Genomic DNA, 19,373 nt, shown 5'->3' on the forward strand with positions numbered 1-19,373 from the left:
TGATAAGCTGCAGGATTCAAACACAAGTGTAACTTATAAACACATGTTCATACTTTTATTACACAATCAGAGAGAAAGAAAGAGAGAGAGAGTGCAGGACAGACAGACAGGTGACAGTCTCAGGTGTACACACTGCTACAAAACAGCACAAGAGAAGGAGGATTTAGTGTTTGTGTTATTACGAGTGCTACACAAGAAGAGTTCCCAGATGGTGCAGTGGACACATGTGTGACTCCTGTGATTAAAGCATCTTTCTTTCAGCTTAACGAGTGAACCGTCAGCTCGTTCAAACACACGTTAAAGTCCGTTTGGCTCGACACCAGCAAACAGAGGCAGCAATCTAACATAGCTAACATTAACAGTGCAGTGAATCCTGCTTGTGCCGTGATATTCAGGACTGCAAACCGAGCAGCATCACTGACTTTCAGCTTGTTGAGTTTGTGTATATATGACTGACTTTAATTATCCATAAAATCATCACATGCTCTGTAAGATTAAGGTCGACTATTGAACAGTGAATATTTTAAAGTAAAGGCTTTAAAACCAAGTTAGTACAAACATCACTAATGTCACATAACTTTGCCGACATGTGGCCAACAGTAATGTTTTAATGTTCTTCATTATTCAACATTTGCACATAAATAAGTGAAATAATATTCAGTACTCACTTTTAAAAGTTTACTCGCAGTTTTTTCGGCAAACTTATCCACATCCACCGCCGCGCTATGAAGTCTGGTATATGTTGGGGCATGAAGTTTACACCGACCCATCCTTAAAATTCAGGGAAATCAAGGACTCATTTGAGGCTGCATTTCGAGCAGCCTTTGAATTGGGACAGCCTCACTGTCGCTGTGACGTAATCTGCCTTATAATGCGGCCTTTAAGGCTGCAGACCCTGAATTGGGATACAGCCTATGTCAGGCTGATTGGGTTAGAATGGCAGACCTGACATGTTAAAAGGAGGGTGGTGCTTGAAATTATTGTTCTTCCATTGTAAACCATGGTGACCTGCAAAGAAACGCATGCAGCCATCATTGTGTTGCGTAAAAATGGCTTCACAGGCAAGAATATTGTGGCTACTAAGATTGCATCTAAATCAACAATTTATAGGATCATCAAGAACTTCAAGGAAAGAGGTTCAATACTTGTTAAGAAGGCTTCAGCACATCCAAGAAAGTCCAGCAAGCACCAGGATCGTCTCCTAAACACGATTCAGCTGCGGGATCAGAGTGTCACCAGTGTGGAGCGTGCTCAGGAATGGCAGCAGGCAGGTGTGAGCGCATCTGCACGCACAGTGAGGCGAAGACTTTTGGAAGACGGCCTGGTGTCAAGAGGGGCAGCAAGAAGCCCCTTCTCTCCCCAAAAAAACATCAGGGGCAGATTGATCTTCCACAGAAAGTATGGTGAATGGACTGCTGAGGACTGGGGCAAAGTCATATTCTCGGATGAAGCCTGTTTCCGATTGTTTGGGGCATCTGGAAAAAGTCTTGTCTGGAGAAGAAAAGGTGAGCGCTACCATCAGTCCTGTGTCAGGCCAACAGCAAAGCATCCTGAGACCATTCATGTGTGGGGTTGCTTCTCATCCAAGGGAGTGGGCTCACTCACAATTTTGCCCCAAAACACAGCCATGAATAAAGACTGGTACCAAAACAGCCTCCAACAGCAACTTCTTCCAACAACAGTTTGGTAAACAACAATTCCTACATAAGACACACAGGATTATAAGGGGCACCGTTGATTTTCAGAAAAATGAAAGGATTGATTTTAAGTGTGCCGTATTTTCCAAAAAACACGGTAATAACGACGGCCTGCTAGCATGCTCTACCACAAATAGTGCTTTGTTGTGTATCTGATGGACGAAAGCTAAACCAGTTCCACACCACTGAAGTTGAAGCATTTTTACAAACCAATTCTGGTTCATCTGTTTCATTCAACGATCCGCTTTCACCCTTCTCATTCTCCGTCGCCGCCATGCTTTTTCCTCCATGTGAGTATGAAAACAAAAGCACTGCGCATGCGTGTTTTACCCATATTCTATCGTAATATTTGAATTTCTTATTGTTGCCCATCATTATACCGGTATTACCGTATGGGGGTGCCTACTGGGGTCAGCGGGGTTACCTGCCCCTCCCTTCCTTCCCTCCCCATCTCCAGCTGCCTCCCTCTTCCCGCTCCACCACAACCACCCACACATGCAGGGCCTTGGAGTAGGGGTGTGTCACCAGGGTGCAGAGGAGGCTACCCCCCCCTCTGTCCCCTTCTGGCTGCCTCTGCCTCAATTTTATCCCACAACTTAGACATTCACATTACTCACACTCTCATTACACATACATATAGGATCTTGGGGGTGGGCACGATACACGGATTCCAAATTACCATCAGGGTGTACACCTCACCCCTGGCGTCGTTGCCCACCTCTCAATTTTAAATACACGTAGACATTGAGGGCTAGCAGGAGGGACCATGCGCTTACCTGCTGCTCTCTGGCAGGTAGCTCCATGCCCTCCCGGGTTTTAAATGCACCTTAGAACACACATGCATCAACACTACAATGAGCGGGTGGAGGGAGGTTTTGGAGTCTTCTCTCACCCCCGTTCTCTGCGGCCTGCTGGAGCGGGGGGGCTAGAAGGAGGAGTTGGCCGTCCGACTGCGGTCTGGAGTGTGGGGCCTCCCTGCTGCTGCGGAGTCGGGGCGGTCTGCCTCTCCCCACCGCAGGCAAAAGGGTAACACCACCTGGGTCTGGGTGCAGTTCCCCCCTCCAGGGGCAAGGGTACCTAGACCCGGTTCGTAGAGTACGCTTGGGGAGTGTGATCGTGTGTACAGCGTCTCTTTATGTCTGTCTCCACGTTGGTTGAGTGTGGAGTAAGTGCATATGAGAGCATGAGGGTGGGAATGGATGTTTGTGTCTGTGTGTGCCTGTATGTCTGTGTCTATATGTCAGGTTGGGTATCAGACGCCACCTCTCTGGGGACATCTCAGGCCCTCCAAGGTTTGGAGGCCTATCTCCACTCACCACCACTTCCCCTGCCAGTGGCGGACTCCCTCAGGTGTCGGTGCGTTGGTGGTTCTTTGTGTCTGGGGATGGGCTTCCAGGTACACACCAGCTCACTCCTTGGCGGCCGCTTATCGGGGCCTGGAGCCTGGGGCTCGCTCGGGCCACTTCGGAGGTGGGGTGCCCCCGGCCTCTCGGCCTGGTGCTCGGTCACTCAGGCACAGCTAGCTGCCGGCGGAGCTCACGGGCGCGTCACTGCAACCCCCCCTGGCTTCTGCTCCGCGGCTGCTGAGTGAGCCCTCATCTGGGACTCTCCTCAGCTCTTTCTGGGACAGTGGCGCGGCTGCCCCTCTGTTGGTCTTCCTTGGTCTCTTGTGTTCTGGGGGCCTCTGGATGTCTGGAGTTTTGATCTCCTCCACACCTGCTTCATGCCCTGGAGGACGGGGCTGTGTCTAGCAGATCATTACATGAAGGAACCTTTTAAAAAAAACAAGCGCGTCCATGCTCACAGGTGTACACACGGGTGCTCACACACACAAACTACACCCTTTTTGGCTCCTACCTCAAAGCACACTGTGTTCTGTTGATCTTATGTGCTGCACAATAATGTTTAACATTTAGTATTTACTGTCATATTCCCATATATCATTGTGATGTTGTTTTTTCTATTACTCTTGTTCTCTTCTGCTTGTTTTCTTTTTTCTTTCTCAGCAGGTGATCCAGGTGATTGATATATGCATTTTTTCTTCTTTTTCTGCCCATTCTGTTGGTTTTTGTTTTTTGCCCTTCTCCCCCGTTCCTCTTCTCAGCTCTTTCTCTTTCTTTCCCCCAGTCAAGTCTGTCCCGTATTCAACAAGTGAAAATAAAATAAACAATAAAAGGTGAATCAAATGGACCATTATGGCAAGGCTGGGATGGTCAATTTGGTAAAGTAAATCCGTTGGGCATCTTTCTTTGCCTTTAGACAATAATTCTGATGGCAAAAGAGCCAAACAGGACAGGCAAAAAAAAAAAAAAGATGTTCATACTACACTAATATTGATAAAATGTATAATCAACTTTCTTGGCTTCCTGTACAGGCTAAAATATTCTATGGCTTACTTGTAGTTATAAAGAAAGCAATTCTGTTAAACACACCACATTTATTTCTGCTCAGCTGCAGTATCCAGATGAAATACATAATCATATTACACAGTTTTCAACAAACTGCAATTTAGTAAATGCTCGAGTTAAAAGTAACTTTTGTAAAACTGTTATATTTAGAGCAATTTTGAAGTGGAATAAATTGTCTTATAAAATTAGAGAATTAGCAACTATTCAAAACTTCAATGAACATTTAAAAGCTGATTTACAGAACTTTTAGTTGTAAATATTGTAAGAGATGGTTTGTTTTTGAAATTTGTGCAATGTGTCTCAATGTTGTTGATATTATTATTATTATTATTATTATTATTATTATTATTGATTGCTTATGTTTTAACAATTGTGAAACCTCACTGTGGATGTAAGAGCCAAATTATGTGGATATCTTGAATCCACTTTATTGTATAATATTTTATGTGAGTATTTGACGTGAGACGAGCAACATGGAAGCTAATGGGGTTCTTTTTGAATAAACAAATAAACAAACATAGGATTTATTATCACTGAATAATTATGTATAAATCTATACAAACTTTTAGTGTTTGAACAGTCATGAATTATTTTTAACAGCAGGTTGGATGTAATATGTTAGAACTACCAGCAGGTGGGGATAAGAGACCTTTAAGGTGTTTGGTGCCACACTCCACCTTCAGGTTTAAAACTAGTGTTAATGGAGGGAGTTTGAAGGTTGAGTTTGTTCCACGACTGCATTTCACTCACTGCCTCTGTTTGTATCTCTGTCACTGCAGGACCAACATGGAGCGAGAAGTCAGCGCTCTCAGGAGGCCGACAAACCTCAACCAAGAAAGAGAGAGAAAAAACACACCTGTGACGAGTGTGGGAAGGATTTTACTTTGAAGGGTCATCTAAAACGGCATCAGGTCATCCACACTGGAGAGAGACCGTTCAGCTGTGACTTGTGTGGAAAGTCTTTTTCCTTGAAGGGTCACCTAAAAAAACACCAACTCATCCACAGTGGAGTTAAAGCGTACAGCTGTGATCAGTGTGGCAGAGCTTTTACTCACAGTAGCAGCTTACAGAAGCATCTAGTTACCCACTCTGGAATTAAGGCATACAGCTGTGACGAGTGTGGGAAGGAGTTTACTAGGAAGGATTCACTAAAACAGCATCAGGTCATCCACACTGGAGAGAGACCGTTCAGCTGTGACTTGTGTGGAAAGTCTTTTTCCTTGAAGGCTCACCTAAAAAAACACCAACTCATCCACAGTGGAGTTAAAGCGTACAGCTGTGATCAGTGTGGCAGAGCTTTTACTCACAGTAGCAGCTTACAGAAGCATCTAGTTACCCACTCTGGAATTAAGGCGTACAGCTGTGACATCTGTGGAAAAACTTTCAGCCAGAGAGGAAACCGAAATACACACCTACGCATTCACACCAGACATGATGTGTACTGCTGTGAACAGTGTGGCAAAGAGTTTATAACAGACACACAGTTAAAACATCACATGTTTACCCACACTGAGGGACGACCTTATAAATGTGACCTGTGTGAGAAGACTTTTAAATCTCCACATTACCTGAGAGAACACCAACAGATCCACACCAGAAAGAGACTCAACAAGTGCAGTTACTGTGAGGTATGTATTTATATTGTTATCTTGTCATTTTAGCCTGACTGTTTGGAACAACTCTGCTCATTAAACTGTGTTAGCATGTTAGCAATTCTACTGCATGGAAAAGCAGCTCTGAGTGATTATTCAGATTTTCATGTCAGTTATGATTTTAGTATTACTGTAGTATTATGGTGGTAGTATTGTAGTTATTGCAGCCCAGTCAACTGAGTGTGTTAACTGAAACAGTCAAATGTAATTGGACGTCTGCAGAGATGCTCTTTATTTCAGGCGACGTTCAGGATAAAAGTGTTGAAGGACTGACTTACACTGTCTTTGTGTCTTTGTTTAGAAGCAGAGCGACACAGATGGATCCAGTTCTCAACCCTGTCATCACCGTGGTGGTGGGAAATACTTTCGTTGTGACGTCTGTGGAAAAACCTTCAGTCGGCAAAAGACCCTAAAAAGACATCAACGTAGACACACTGGAGACAAACTGAAATACTGCAAAGAATGTGGGAGAGGCTTCACCACATCGCATCACTTAAAACGACATGAACTGATTCACAGTGGGGTTAAAAAGTATGTCTGTGATCAGTGTGGGTCATCCTTCACCACTGCAGGTGAGCTTAAAACACACAAACGAGTCCACACAGGAGAGAAACCATACAAGTGCAGACACTGTGACAAAAGCTTCTCAAATTCAAGTAATCGTAACAATCATGAACGTGCACACATGGAAGGAAACTACAGCTGTGACCAGTGTGACAAGAGCTTCAGGAATCTCAGATCATACTCCAAACACAAACGATCCCACGTTACTAATAAACTGTTTCACTGTTACCAATGTGCCCAAACATTCACCTCATTGTCTGCTCTGTGCAAACATCAGCGTGATCACTCAGGGCTGAAATCACTCCCATCACTGGATCACAGTGAATCTGAAGAGACAGAAAGATCTTCTGGTTTCAGTGTCAGACTCAAAAAGCTTGAGATCAGGCTCCACAGAGTTCAGATAGAATCATTTAAACTTGTGTTGAACTGAACTGGTTGCTGGGCTGAACTTCTACATAATACAGATTTACATGGGATCTTATTTTCTGTCGTTTTACTGAGTCAGTTTTGTCCTTTTTTCTCTGTCCTGGTTTTGCTCGTCTGTAAATAATTGAAACTCAGTCAAATAGTTCATTGTTCTCCAGCAAAACGTTTTGGAAACTCATGTTTAACCTTTAAAACTCTGACATGTTTTAGCACACAAGCCTTCATCGGGGAGTTCACTCATGATTGGACCATGAGAATAAAGGTTTTTAGTTCTTTCAAAGAGAGTCTTGGAGGTGTTTGATGTTTTTGTTTTTTGTTTTTTTTTTCTACATATAGGAAGAAACTATTTTTCTTGCTTTGTGTAGTGTGGAAGTTTTTAATGTTTCTTTCATCTGTGATGTTCTTGAATGTGTTGACATGAAGATGGTACAAATAAACTGTCCTTTTAGCTTCAGCTCCTAATTTATTCATTATTTATGGATGTAGCACAGCAGCAGTTTCTTGATTAACACATGGAGGGCTCGGGATCTGATGGTAAATAATGTCCTTGTACACATCATACAGCTCAGCTGTTCCACAGATGTCAGGTTTACACAGTGGGATGGTTTGTAAGAACGCAGCTCTCCTGTGGATAAATCCTTACTCTTAGCCTCAGGACCTCACACAGTCCCAGCAGGTTTGGTCAGAAGATTTATCCCTTATACCAAAACTTCAGAGTCTCCTTTGCTGTGCTGTTTTCACAAAGAAACGTAAACTGAAGACCTGAACTTACAATGTTTTAATTAGTTTAGCAGATTCAGTGTCTCCATGATCAAATCTGCTGTTTTTGTGCTGCTGTTGGTAGAAAGCCGTTTAATACTGAAATGAACTGGCTGCGTGCATCTCTGAATGTAAATTGGTGCACTATTAATAGATCACTCTGGAACAGTGTCATCACCCTAATTTGCCCACTTAGTAAATCTCACTCTTTGCCAAGAAATTGAAATAAATCTTGTTTCCCTGCTGGATAGTGATCCACTGTAACTCTGCTCCTCCTTCCTGTTTAGGATTTCTGTGGCTGAAGTAAAATTGCCTCCATCCATCACTTATCCCAGCTAACCCAAAGTAAAAGAAAGTTTTGCTCATCTTAAAAAAGCATTACAATAATGGGCATTACCAATGCAAACTGAATAATACAGAAGATGAAAGAAGAGACTTTGATCAGTTAATAAAGCTCATGATCTTGATTCATTGTGGCTGCTACACAGATACTTCTGGGTCACTTCTCTCAGTTAGGAACCTTCCTCACCAAAACTGACTGTTGGACCACACCCCTGGTTTCATGAGAAGCTGTTTCAGCCATGATTTCTCTTCCTGTATTTCAGAGTAAAGACTGAAGTGACAAATGGAAACATGTTTAAAAAACGCAATGTGAGAGAGACGTTGAGGTCCTTAGAAGTTACCCTGGGTTTTTCTGTCACCCTGCTAGATGTTACACACCTTGTTATTGGACTGATTTCTACTGCTGGACTACTCCTGGGGAGAGTAACAATACTCTTACTAATTAGCTCCCTTTCACACCTTTGGGGATATTTATTTTTGTGCTTGCAGCGCTGTGAGCCAGAACAGCGAGAGAAAAATCTGCAACAGCGACGAGCCGAATGCTTAAGTGAATCCCAGCAGCTGCACATGTGCTACGCTGATTTAGAGGATATCTTTGCTCTTCATAATTCATAACTTCATAATTAGACCCTGTGTAATTATGAAGTTATTGAGCTGCACATACTTTACGACCTGCTTAAGTTCGAGGTCACAGCGTCTGTAGAGCAGCTGGAACATAATGAAGTCTACAAGGTTAAAGTTTTATCTTCACTTGTTGTTCTCTCTGCTGCTTGGTTTGATGGATCTGAGAGCTTTTGTTTTTATTACTGTTATTATAATTATCATTAATATTTTACTCTTTAAAAGCTTTAAAATAGTGTTTGTGTTTTGAAAAGTTGATGTAAGAATTGAACAGAAACATCTGTCATAAAAATCGCCCAAAGGCACAGAGACAAACTCAAAGGATGCAACCTGTAACTTTCTCTTCCTTCATGTCAGCACCATCATCGATTATTTATAGTAAATGCATATAGCAACAGTAACACTTTAGTTTGGATTTCATAATTTCTGTAACTGGAAAATATTTTGTTTAAAGACAGAAGTGACTGCGTAGTTGCAACATTAAAGTGAAATATTTAATAGTCTATTAACAGATTATGTGTTGAAGCTGTCATTTCAGGAGGAGAGAAGTTGCAGAGAGGCGTGTAAGACTGCAACTCTGCTTCCTGGTCCCAGCTCTGGATAGTCATATTTTAGGGGGTTTAATAAATGTGTCCATATTTCTAGAAATGAGAGCTGCTCCATCCAAAGTGGGATGGATGCCGTCTCTCCTAACAAGACCAGGTTTCCTCCAGAAGATTTGCCAATCATCTATGAAGCCCACATCGTTTCTTGGACACCACTCAGACAGCCAGCAACTTAAGGAGAACATGTGGCTAAACATGTCACTCCTGGGCTGTATCCCAATTCAGGGTCTGCAGCCTTAAAGGCCGATTACGTCACAGCAACGCGACGACGGCTGTTCCAATTCAAAGGCTGCTCGAAATGCGGCCCTCAAATGTGTCCTTCATTTCCCTGAATTTTAAAGATGTGTTGGTGTAGACTTCGTGTCCCAACATATCCCAGATTGCATAGCGCGGCGGTGGGTGTGGATAATTTTGCCGAAAAAAACGGTGGAAGCGGAGCGGCCAAAGAGTAAACGTTTAAAAGTAAGTACTGTTATGATGTCTCAACAGGACCTGGAAAAACTAGTCCATGCATTCATTTTTAGTAGGCTTGATTACTGTAACAGCATCTTTACAGGTCTACCTAAAAAATCAGTCAGACAACTGCAGCTCATTCAGAACTCTGCTGCTCGAGTCCTCACTAAAACCAAAAAAGTGGACCACACCAGTCCAGCTCTGAGGTCTTTACACTGGCTGCCTGTCCGTCAGAGGATAGACTTTGAAGTTCTGATGCTGGTCTATAAAGCTCTGAATGGTTTAGGACCAAAATACTAGTGATGGTGAGATAAAGCCTCGTGATGAACTGAAGCTTTCCATCCAACTGGTCGACTCATGGTTCGAAGCATTGTGATGATTCATTTGCTCTACTTCGCCATCAAGTGGACGATTCAAGTGAAACAAGCTCTGTGATTATAATGATGTGACGTGTAAACCGCTAAACTGAATAAATAAATTGTTTTCATGATTATTTATCCCGAATATTGTCTCAGTATGTCTGATACAAAAGAGAAAGTGGAACCTATCAGGACAGAGTTTTGGTATGATTGTGTAACTGTTAGAGCTGGGTATCGTCACTGATTTCTAGAATCGATTCGATCCGATCTGGGTAAATTTTGCCTCAGACAGTCAGAAATGTTATAATTCAGATCACGGATCAGTACATTTCCATAATTTTATAGCTATAAAAAGAAAGATGAGATTTGCAAGACTTTATCGAAGGTGTAAGCATCACAGCAGATGCCTTTGTATCAAAGTAGCTGAGGCTAAAACAGAAAAACGATTTTATAAAAATATTCTGCAGTAGATCAAAAACGAAAGAAAACCATTAATCAACATATGAACATTACCTGATGCTGCTGAAGTGAAGCAGAGAAAAGTTACAGAGGTTTAGAGACACGGCTAAGCGTTTTGCATTTTGCATAATTTAAAAAAGTTTAAATTTGTTCAGTAGCCTACTGAACAGCAGAAATCAGGTTTTCTTTTCAGAAGTAAGTAAAAGGGAAAAAAACAGCGACCGACAGCGCTGTAAACAACGGTAGACTTGTGCATAACAAGCAAGCGAATAATGCAGAAAACAGATTTTTAGACGGGAAACTGTTCTTGGAGTACAGAGAGAGACCACGAGCTGTGCATGAAGTGTGATTTTATCGTGGTGGAAGCAAAATAGCAAAAGTCAGAGGGAATTCATGGCTATGTTTATGTGAAGCGTAGTTTGGATCTTCTTTTGCTGCTGGTTCAGTCAATATTGTTTGGAGAGGTAAAACCTACAGCTTCAGAATCAGCGCAAAAAGGGCGTAAAACACAAGGCCCGCCGACAGATCAGAACCAGCGAGCTGTCGGATTTCGGCCCTAACCGTGTCCGTGCCGTCGGGTGAGAAAGGCCACATCTCACTGATTCTGATGTGTCGGCGGGTCCGCGCTTTGTGTTTACGTCTTTGTGCATAATAGCCTACGTGTATCTGCTGTCATTTACTGTTTTAGCTGTTTGGTGGTTGTTGAAATTTAGTGAAGTTTAACCTGAGATTCTGGCGTTTGGGGCAAAATAAATTTATATTAAAAATCGATTCAGGATTTTAATGAATCAATATCACGTTATCCAAGCTAGAATCGATTTTAATCGATAATCAAAACCCACCCCTAGTAACTGTGTAATCATGCTTATGTACATCTGGATAATGACACAAACTGTGTGGCGCTCCACTTTTGTAATAAACTAAAAGACATTATAGGATCTGTAGTGTTGTTTATTTATATTATGGTACTTATCAGTTGTGATATTTATTACTGTGTGCATACTTTACTAGAAGAGAAAAAAAATCTCTTCCTTGCTGGTTCCATCGAAGAAGAAATGCTCAAGTGACTGTGTAGCACGTAGGTAATCCAATTCCACAACACAGCGTGATGAGGGAATCAGCTGTGTTTTGCTGCCCATTTTATTTCGAATCTGGCGCGAACCGGCGAGCCAGTTCCTGAATCAGTCACGTGGTACGGACTGCCCACGAGGCCTCGAACGTCACTGCATACGTAATCAAAGCGAGCCTCGATACGCGCTTCACAAAAATTCCCCCGAGATTACTCGACACGCTTCGAAGCTTCGACACATCACTACCTCTCACATCTAAAGGTAAGTGTCAAGGTAACTTTGAACTGAGTTCAGTCAATCTTGAGTTTATCAAAGTTTTCTGAAGGACGCTTTCTGTTGCTCTCTGTGAGAGAAGACCGTTAAAGGCGAGGCTCTCCAGAGTGTAGCAAAACAGGAAACCACAGCTGGTTGTGTGTAATGCTGGGCTTACACTGTGCGATTTTTGGCCCATTTTGAGCCGATTTTTGAGTCGTGCGACCGTTTTGGCGATCGGCCCGATTTTGGCCTTCATCGTGCATCGCGTAGTATACGTGGGGTAATGCTGGGCAGACACTGCGATTTTTTTCAGTCGCGCGATTCAGCTCCTACTCAAACTGTACGTTGACTCGCAGGGGTTAGAAGTTCATAGGTCACGGTGCAGAGTCTCACACTATACGGCCCGATGCTCTGATGCGACCTGAGTGCTCACACTGTGCGTCCATAAAATGAAGGTTATAACAGAAGTTCTGTCGCTCGCTCTCCCTCTCTGTCTTTCACTCACACAGACACACCGCCACCATCAACTTTGCTAAATTGCTAATGAAAAACATTGATCAGGCAGCTGTGATTGAGCAGCAGTGTAGATCCAACTATTTTCACGGTTGTTGTGGTCGTGATAATTTTGTGAGGCCACATCGAAAAGGCTCGAATGAGCTTTCCAAAGTTCTACAAGTTGTGCTCCCATCGCTTGTGTCCAGATCACACACATGTGCTGTTCCGTCTTTTTCGCTGACATTTGTGTTTGCGCGTGCGCAGTGTGACAAACTGCGGTGACACCCTGGTCAGTTCTTCTTTCATTGACTGAAGGGTACCAACAATTTTGTCCACGTCTACGGCGCTACTCCCTCGGACCGAGAAACTCCTCTCTTTCGGGCCTGGGTGACGGTATTGCTCTTGAGCTCATGTAGAGCACACTGTCCTTGCTAGAGACAGATGAAGGCGGATTCCTCTTCACTCAAGTCTTCCTCCGACAGCTGGCTTCACCAATTCACTGTTGCTGGCTGCAAAGGGTTACTACTCACTTGCAGGAGCGGCCGCAACCACCGGCAATAAGCTGCTCTTTATAGAGGACTCATGCTCAGGGAGACGTTTTCTGGTCCACCCTCTCTCCCAGAAGAGCCCCGGGAACGCTTGTGTCATCTTTGCATACCTCCACAATTACATATTGTTTAGTCTTTAAAAAAAGAAATTGAGATTTTCCGTGTACCACCAGAGAGAGACTAAGTACTACTAGTGGTATGTGTACCACAGTTTGAGAACCACTGTTCTAAACCATGCTGTGAAACTCCTGGGGACCACCCCTTAAGGGTGAGATTTGTCATGATTCGAGTTTTTGAGGAGAAGACAAACGACTGCATGGTCTAAGTAGATGTCAGAATAGTGATTTTTATTATACATATGTACATATGGGGAAGATGAGCATCACAAGCCTTTAAGAGCCGATCTTCTCTCGAACCGTCTCTTCACAAGGGTTTTATTGCAATGATGGCGTCAAGTCACATGATAAGTATCAGTCAGTTCCCAGAACTCAGGAAGTTTCCCCTTATATGGCCTCCAGATGTTTCCACTCAGTCCAGCACTCGGAGAAAACCGTGTGTGTGTGGTGTGTATCTCTATTCGTGTCTATTGTGTGTGTGTGTCAAACAGAGAGCATGTCCTGAACCGACCTCACAGTTCTCCATGAGTGTGTGCGTGTCCTACATGACTATGTAGGTGCGTGTAGTGTGGACTTAAATGTGTGTACTCTGTGTAAGTGTATTCAATCGTTGTCCAGAACCAAATATGGGGTTGTCTTTAGTCGGCCTCAGCTCTAACAACATTCCAATGGAATGGGTGTGGGGAGTGTGTAGTTTTGTGATATTGTGAGTTCAGGCCAACCAAAGTTGAGTGTCCTCATATGACTTTTACTGCGGCCTGACTGGACCCCCAGCTAAACTGGTGCTTTACTAACTGATAGAGTATTGTATCTAGAATGCCATTGTAGCAGATTTACTAAATGATAAGTGATACATGATAATATTGATGATAAGCTGATGCGGACTAATGAAGTAATAATGAAATAATAACAGTACCTTATGAATGATATATAGTGACAGTAAAATGGGATGTTTTCCTCAATAACCCCCCCCTTTTGTGCTGGCTTTGCCAGCACAACTTCAACCAATACGTTACAGCACTTATCAACCCCAACATCCTCGTTAGTCTCCAATTTTCCCCACAGTTTCATGATCCCTGTTCCCCGGCTCTTTTACTTTTACTCTAAACTTCGTGATAAGAGTATCAAGTTATGAGTATAAAATATGCAACTAACGTACAAAACGATTACGATTCCTTTAAACTATCAATTACTTCAGACTAGAGCCCTAGCCTATTAGGAGCCTGGAATGAATTAATCAAATGCTGCTTGGCGCGACGCTCCTCTTCATTCTTCAACCTCAGGGGTTAGACAACCCTTCAGTCGTGGCACAGATCAGGGGATTATTCTGCCCCGATTTCGAACAACGATCTGTGTATCCTCCAGAAAAAGAAACCGGAACGTGTCCCCCTTTTTGCCCCAGAGCCTCTCGAACCTCGTTGGTCTGGTGTTCCTGGATTTCCGCCACCCCTTCATGGTTATTGCTGGGTTAATGGGACCCATCCTTTTGAGGTGACTACCCGGAGCCCAAACGCCATGACCCTAGGACCCAGGTGGTGTCTCGGCCGTCACTGTGTCTATCTCCGCTGCGAAGGATCCTCACCTATCTGTGACCTCGTCTGGTGTCTGTTCCCTCCTCTGCAAGAGACAGAAAGCCAACACACCTCTCTTCCTACCCCTAATAAGCTAATGTTGTTCTCTACTGACCTTCATAGACTAAGTGCCAGCTCGTTATAAGCACATTTGCAGTGTGTGTATAAAAGTAAACAAACCTCAAACAAATTGGGCATTCTTAATTCCAACTTCCATTTAAATGTAGTACTCAAGTTTGTCATCATCTAGTTATGCTCCTCACTGGTTCTCTAAATTGTCTAAAAACCTTGAATTTTGGCATACCTAAATCATTAGGACACAAACGAAATCATCGACCCCTTATATAGCTTTTACCTAATGAAGCTGAGCACAATTCTATAATGAGCAACCACCTGCAATATGTACCCAAAAATCTTCATGGTCACACCTGCAATCGAAGAGCGGATGCACTTTATATCTGTTTTAATTCCTCCTTATATAAACCTCCTCAGTTTCAGGTTAGTTTTAATTAGTCTCAATTAATAGTTCTAGTTGTATTTGCAATCTCCTAAAAAGCAAATCTGTCAAATCAAACAGCTCATTTACAACCCCCTGTAAATCATAAGAATAATAAAAGATTCAGCAAAACAGAGAGCATATGTGTATGACTGAGGGGCTGCCCCTCAGATCTGCTCTGGGAGAAACATAAGAATGTAGAAGAGGTGAAGGGAGTGTGTTTTTTAAAAAAACAAAACAAACAAATACGTTCGATAAAGTGCTTTCAGTTCGGTATGCATATGTATCAAACAATACAAAATCTTTTATTTGTTTTATCAACTTTTCTTCCAACGATGCTGTCTGTGTTGAGCGCTCAGTAGATCTGTGTTCGACTACCCCGCCTAGGCTGCACTATCGAGTGCAGATCCACTGAGCGCAGCGCAAGCTAGCAAGACAGAAGCCAAGCTCGTTGCAATATGGCAACTGCCTCAACGCTACCCGAAATTGAACCTCCCCCACCTTCATCCAGATCTGGCGTTTGAAACTATCGTGATGTTCATGTGAAGCATGACCCTGATGGTAAGCGCGTCATGGACAAAAGTAAAACAGTATGTCCGATGTGCCACGCAATGCTCAATTGGTGGGAACTAGTGCGTTATCGCAGTTAGCTCGTTAACGTGTTGATGCCGTCCAGCCCCACGCACGGGGCGATCCATGGTAACTCGTTAAGGGAGATTTGCAGCGTTATGGCGTTAACGTCATTTTAACGAGTTTAACGCTGACAGCGCTAGTGGGAACACAACGAATATGACTCCACATTTATGCCGACATCATCCTAGTGCAAAGACAAGTGGAAGCAGACAAAAACAACAAGCACGCATGCCACAAACTTTACCAGAGTCATTTAGGCAGCCGTTAGCACATGATTCTCCTTATGGGGACCTGATATGTTTAATATGCTGCTGAGAATATAGCCCAGAAGAAGCGGATAGAATAGCTTTTATTTTGGAAAGAGACATTTCTCTGTAATAAACTCTCTTTTCCAAAGATGAGTGATTCCTCAATCAGATATATTTAGTTTTTTATTACTTTGTTGTTTCAGCAACATTAAATTTAAAAACTGTACTTTTGAGTTAAAATATATATTTATAATGTTAATAAATGACTAATTAAAAAGGCGTGAACTTTTTTTTTTTTTTTTTTTTGTATCGAAAAAATATCGAACCGTGACACCAAAGTATCGAACAGAACTGAACTGTGAATTTTGTGTATCGTTGCACCCCTAGTTGGAGGTAAAAGTGCTATAATGAAAAACATTCCAAGAAAATGTAAAATAAATGTATTCCAGGATAAAACATAGCTGTCTTTGTCTTAACGCTGCAAATCTCTGTGTCGGCCCACTGGGCATTTGATTCTAATAACAGGCCTCAGTCTCTCCTGCTACTGGTCTGCATACTGCTAAATTTGGTATCGGTGCTCAAACCTTTTGTGTCTGTTTGCCCACCTCGGGAAGCAAAAATTTGTTGTTTTTGTTGTCAGGTGAATATATGAGACACTTTGACTCTTCAGTGCATTGTGGAGCCTAACAAAGATCTGTTTTGTGTCCCAGCTGATCAGCAGGAGGAGAAGAGTCTGACGGAGCAGCAGAGGAACATTTTCAGCTACTTGGACTCAGCTCAGCCACTACAGAGAAAACAATGAGCTCAACACAGAAGGTGACAGACAGAGCAGGGCAATATGACCAAAAATATTTATCACGATATACATTTGAAAATTTGCGATAACAATATAGCTGACGATAAAATTGACACTAGACAAAATACTTTACAACTCCACGACTTTATCAGTGCAAAAAAACCCATCAATGTATTTTCACTTAAACAAGCAGCTGTTTTTTATGTGCATTAAAGTTTATATAAAAATTTAACAGTGAAAATACAAATGCCTTGGAGCAAATGTTGGCCAATTTCCTCTGGAAAATCCTTTTGGTTAAACTGTCAGCAAGCAATTTGCATTTGCACTGTTAAATTTTTATATAACTTTAATGCACATAAAAAAACAGCTGCTTGTTTAAGTGAAAATATATTGATGGGTGTTTTGCACTAATAAAGTTGTGGAGTTGTAAAGTATTTTGTCTCGCGTCAATTATATCGTCAGTTATATTGTTATCACAAATTTTCAAATGTATATCGTGATAAATATTTTTGGTCATATCGCCCTGCTCTACTTTCATGTGTTACTGTTTAGGCTTAAATTGGTTTGATGTTTGGTGCCTTTTCCTTAATGTAAAAAAACCATCAGGTTACAATCAGACATTTTTCTTGCATTTGATTTGATAAATGATGATCTTTTGATTGATAAACTAAAATGTTATGGATTTTCACCAGCTGCTTTGTGCTGGATGAAAAGTTAGCAGAAGGTTTATTGTAATGGTTATTTCTCAGTTATGAACTGCGGTTTACCCCAAGGCAGCTGCCTCGCTCCACTTCTCTATTCAGTTTTCACTGACGATCTGCAATATGTCTTGGCTTAATCTTGGGTATGCCACAACAAAATTTGCTGAATGTGTTTGACTGGATAAGTAAAAACAACATGATTTTAAATGTATCTAAATCCAAATCTATGTTAATTAGAAGCAGATTAGTCAACAGCCCACAACTGAGTCTTTCCATAGCCAGTGTTAGAACACGTCACCCAGATTAAACTACTCGGCGTTACCATAAATCACCACCTTTCATGGTCTCAGCACATCGATTGTTTTTAAGAAAACGGGACAAGGCATAGCTATGGCTATGAAATGCTCTTTCTGTATCACTTCTTCAATTGTGAAAGACGTCATTAATGCACTAGTAATGTCTCATCTGGAGTATTGTTCAATCATTTTGTCAGCAGCTAATAAGACAAACATAGGATTTATTATCACTGAATGGTTATGTATAAATCTAGAAAATGTGTGTGTGTGTGTGTGTGTGTGTGTGTGTGTGTGTGTGTGTGTGTGTGTGTGTGTGTGCACAATCAGGAGGGATGGACATGATTTTAGTGTTTGAACAGTCATGAATTATTTTTAACAGCAGGTTGGATGTAATGTGTTAGAACTACCAGCAGGTGGGGATAAGAGACCTTTAAGGTGTTTGGTGCCACACTCCACCTTCAGGTTTAAAACTAGTGTTAATGGAGGAAGTTTGAAGGTTGAGTTTGTTCCACGACTGCATTTCACTCACTGCCTCTGTTTGTATCTCTGTCACTGCAGGACCAACATGGAGCGAGAAGTCAGCACTCTCAGGAGGCCGACAAACCTCACAGAAGAAAGGGAGAGAAAAAACACACCTGTGACGAGTGTGGGATGGGTTTTATTTCCAAGTGTCATCTAAAACAGCATCAGGTCATCCACACTGGAGAGAGACCGTTCAGCTGCGACTTGTGTGGAAAGTCTTTTTCCTGGAAGGGTTACCTAAAACAACACCAACTCATCCACAGTGGAGTTAAAGCGTACAGCTGTGATCAGTGTGGCAGAGCTTTTACTCACAGTAGCAGCTTACAGAGGCATCTAGTTACCCACTCTGGAATTAAGGCATACAGCTGTGATCAGTGTGGCAGAGCTTTTACTCACAGTAGCAGCTTACAGAGGCATCTAGTTACCCACTCTGCAATTAAGGCATACAGCTGTGACGAGTGTGGGAAGGAGTTTACTGAGAAGGCTGAACTAAAACGTCATCAGGTCATCCACACTGGAGAGAGACCGTTCAGCTGCGACTTGTGTGGAAAGTCTTTTTCCAGGGAGGATTCCCTAAAACAACACCAACTTATCCACAGTGGAGTTAAAGCGTACAGCTGTGATCAGTGTGGCAGAGCTTTTAATTGCAGTAGGAGCTTACAGAGGCATCTAGTTACCCATTCTGGAATTAAGGCATACAGCTGTGACATCTGTGGAAAAACTTTCAGCCGGCAAGAGCAGAGAAATATACACCTACGCATTCACACCAGACATGTTGTGTACTGCTGTGAACAGTGTGGCAAAGAGTTTACAACAGATGCACAGTTACAACGACACATGTTTACCCACACTGAGGAGAGACCTTATAAATGTGACCTGTGTGAGAAGACTTTTAAAGCTCCACGTTACCTGAGACGACACCAACAGATCCACACCAGAAAGAGACTCTACAAGTGCAGTTACTGTGAGGTATGTATTTATATTGTTATCTTGTCATTTTAGCCTGACTGTTTGGAACAACTCTGCTCATTAAACTGTGTTAGCATGTTAGCAATTCTACTGCATGGAAAAGCAGCTCTGAGTGATTATTCAGATTTTCATGTCAGTTATGATTTTAGTATTACTGTAGTATTATGGTGGTCGTATTGTAGTTATTGCAGCCCAGTAAACTGAGTGTGTTAACTGAAACAGTCAAATGTAATTGGACGTCTGCAGAGATGCTCTTTATTTCAGGCGACGTTCAGGATAAAAATGTTGAAGGACTGACTTACACTGTCTTTG

At 42.3% G+C, this 19,373-nt stretch overlaps 1 protein-coding gene and 2 long non-coding RNA genes across 3 annotated transcripts in view; all 3 read left to right on the forward strand.

Annotated features, from left to right (window-relative positions):
- The first annotated feature begins 1,000 nt into the window (after window positions 1-1,000).
- Window positions 1,001-19,373, forward strand: part of LOC120741548 (zinc finger protein 345-like) — a 42,063-nt gene continuing 23,690 nt past the window's right edge. Inside the window, exons 1-3 of the mRNA XM_040044527.1 lie at window positions 1,001-1,271; window positions 5,135-5,331; window positions 18,660-19,061. Coding sequence (XP_039900461.1) covers window positions 1,001-1,271; window positions 5,135-5,331; window positions 18,660-19,061 — 870 coding nt within the window. The remainder of the gene's footprint in view (window positions 1,272-5,134; window positions 5,332-18,659; window positions 19,062-19,373) is intronic.
- LOC120741286 lies at window positions 5,392-6,155 on the forward strand. The gene is made up of 2 exons (XR_005697587.1): window positions 5,392-5,733; window positions 6,059-6,155. It is a non-coding gene; the product is annotated as an uncharacterized LOC120741286 (long non-coding RNA).
- On the forward strand, window positions 12,399-15,122 carry LOC120741288. The gene is made up of 2 exons (XR_005697589.1): window positions 12,399-12,990; window positions 15,032-15,122. It is a non-coding gene; the product is annotated as an uncharacterized LOC120741288 (long non-coding RNA).

The sequence above is a fragment of the Simochromis diagramma genome, unplaced genomic scaffold, assembly GCF_900408965.1.
Source record: "Simochromis diagramma unplaced genomic scaffold, fSimDia1.1 OVJJ01000602.1, whole genome shotgun sequence".
In the NCBI taxonomy this organism is placed as follows: Eukaryota; Metazoa; Chordata; class Actinopteri; order Cichliformes; family Cichlidae; genus Simochromis; species Simochromis diagramma.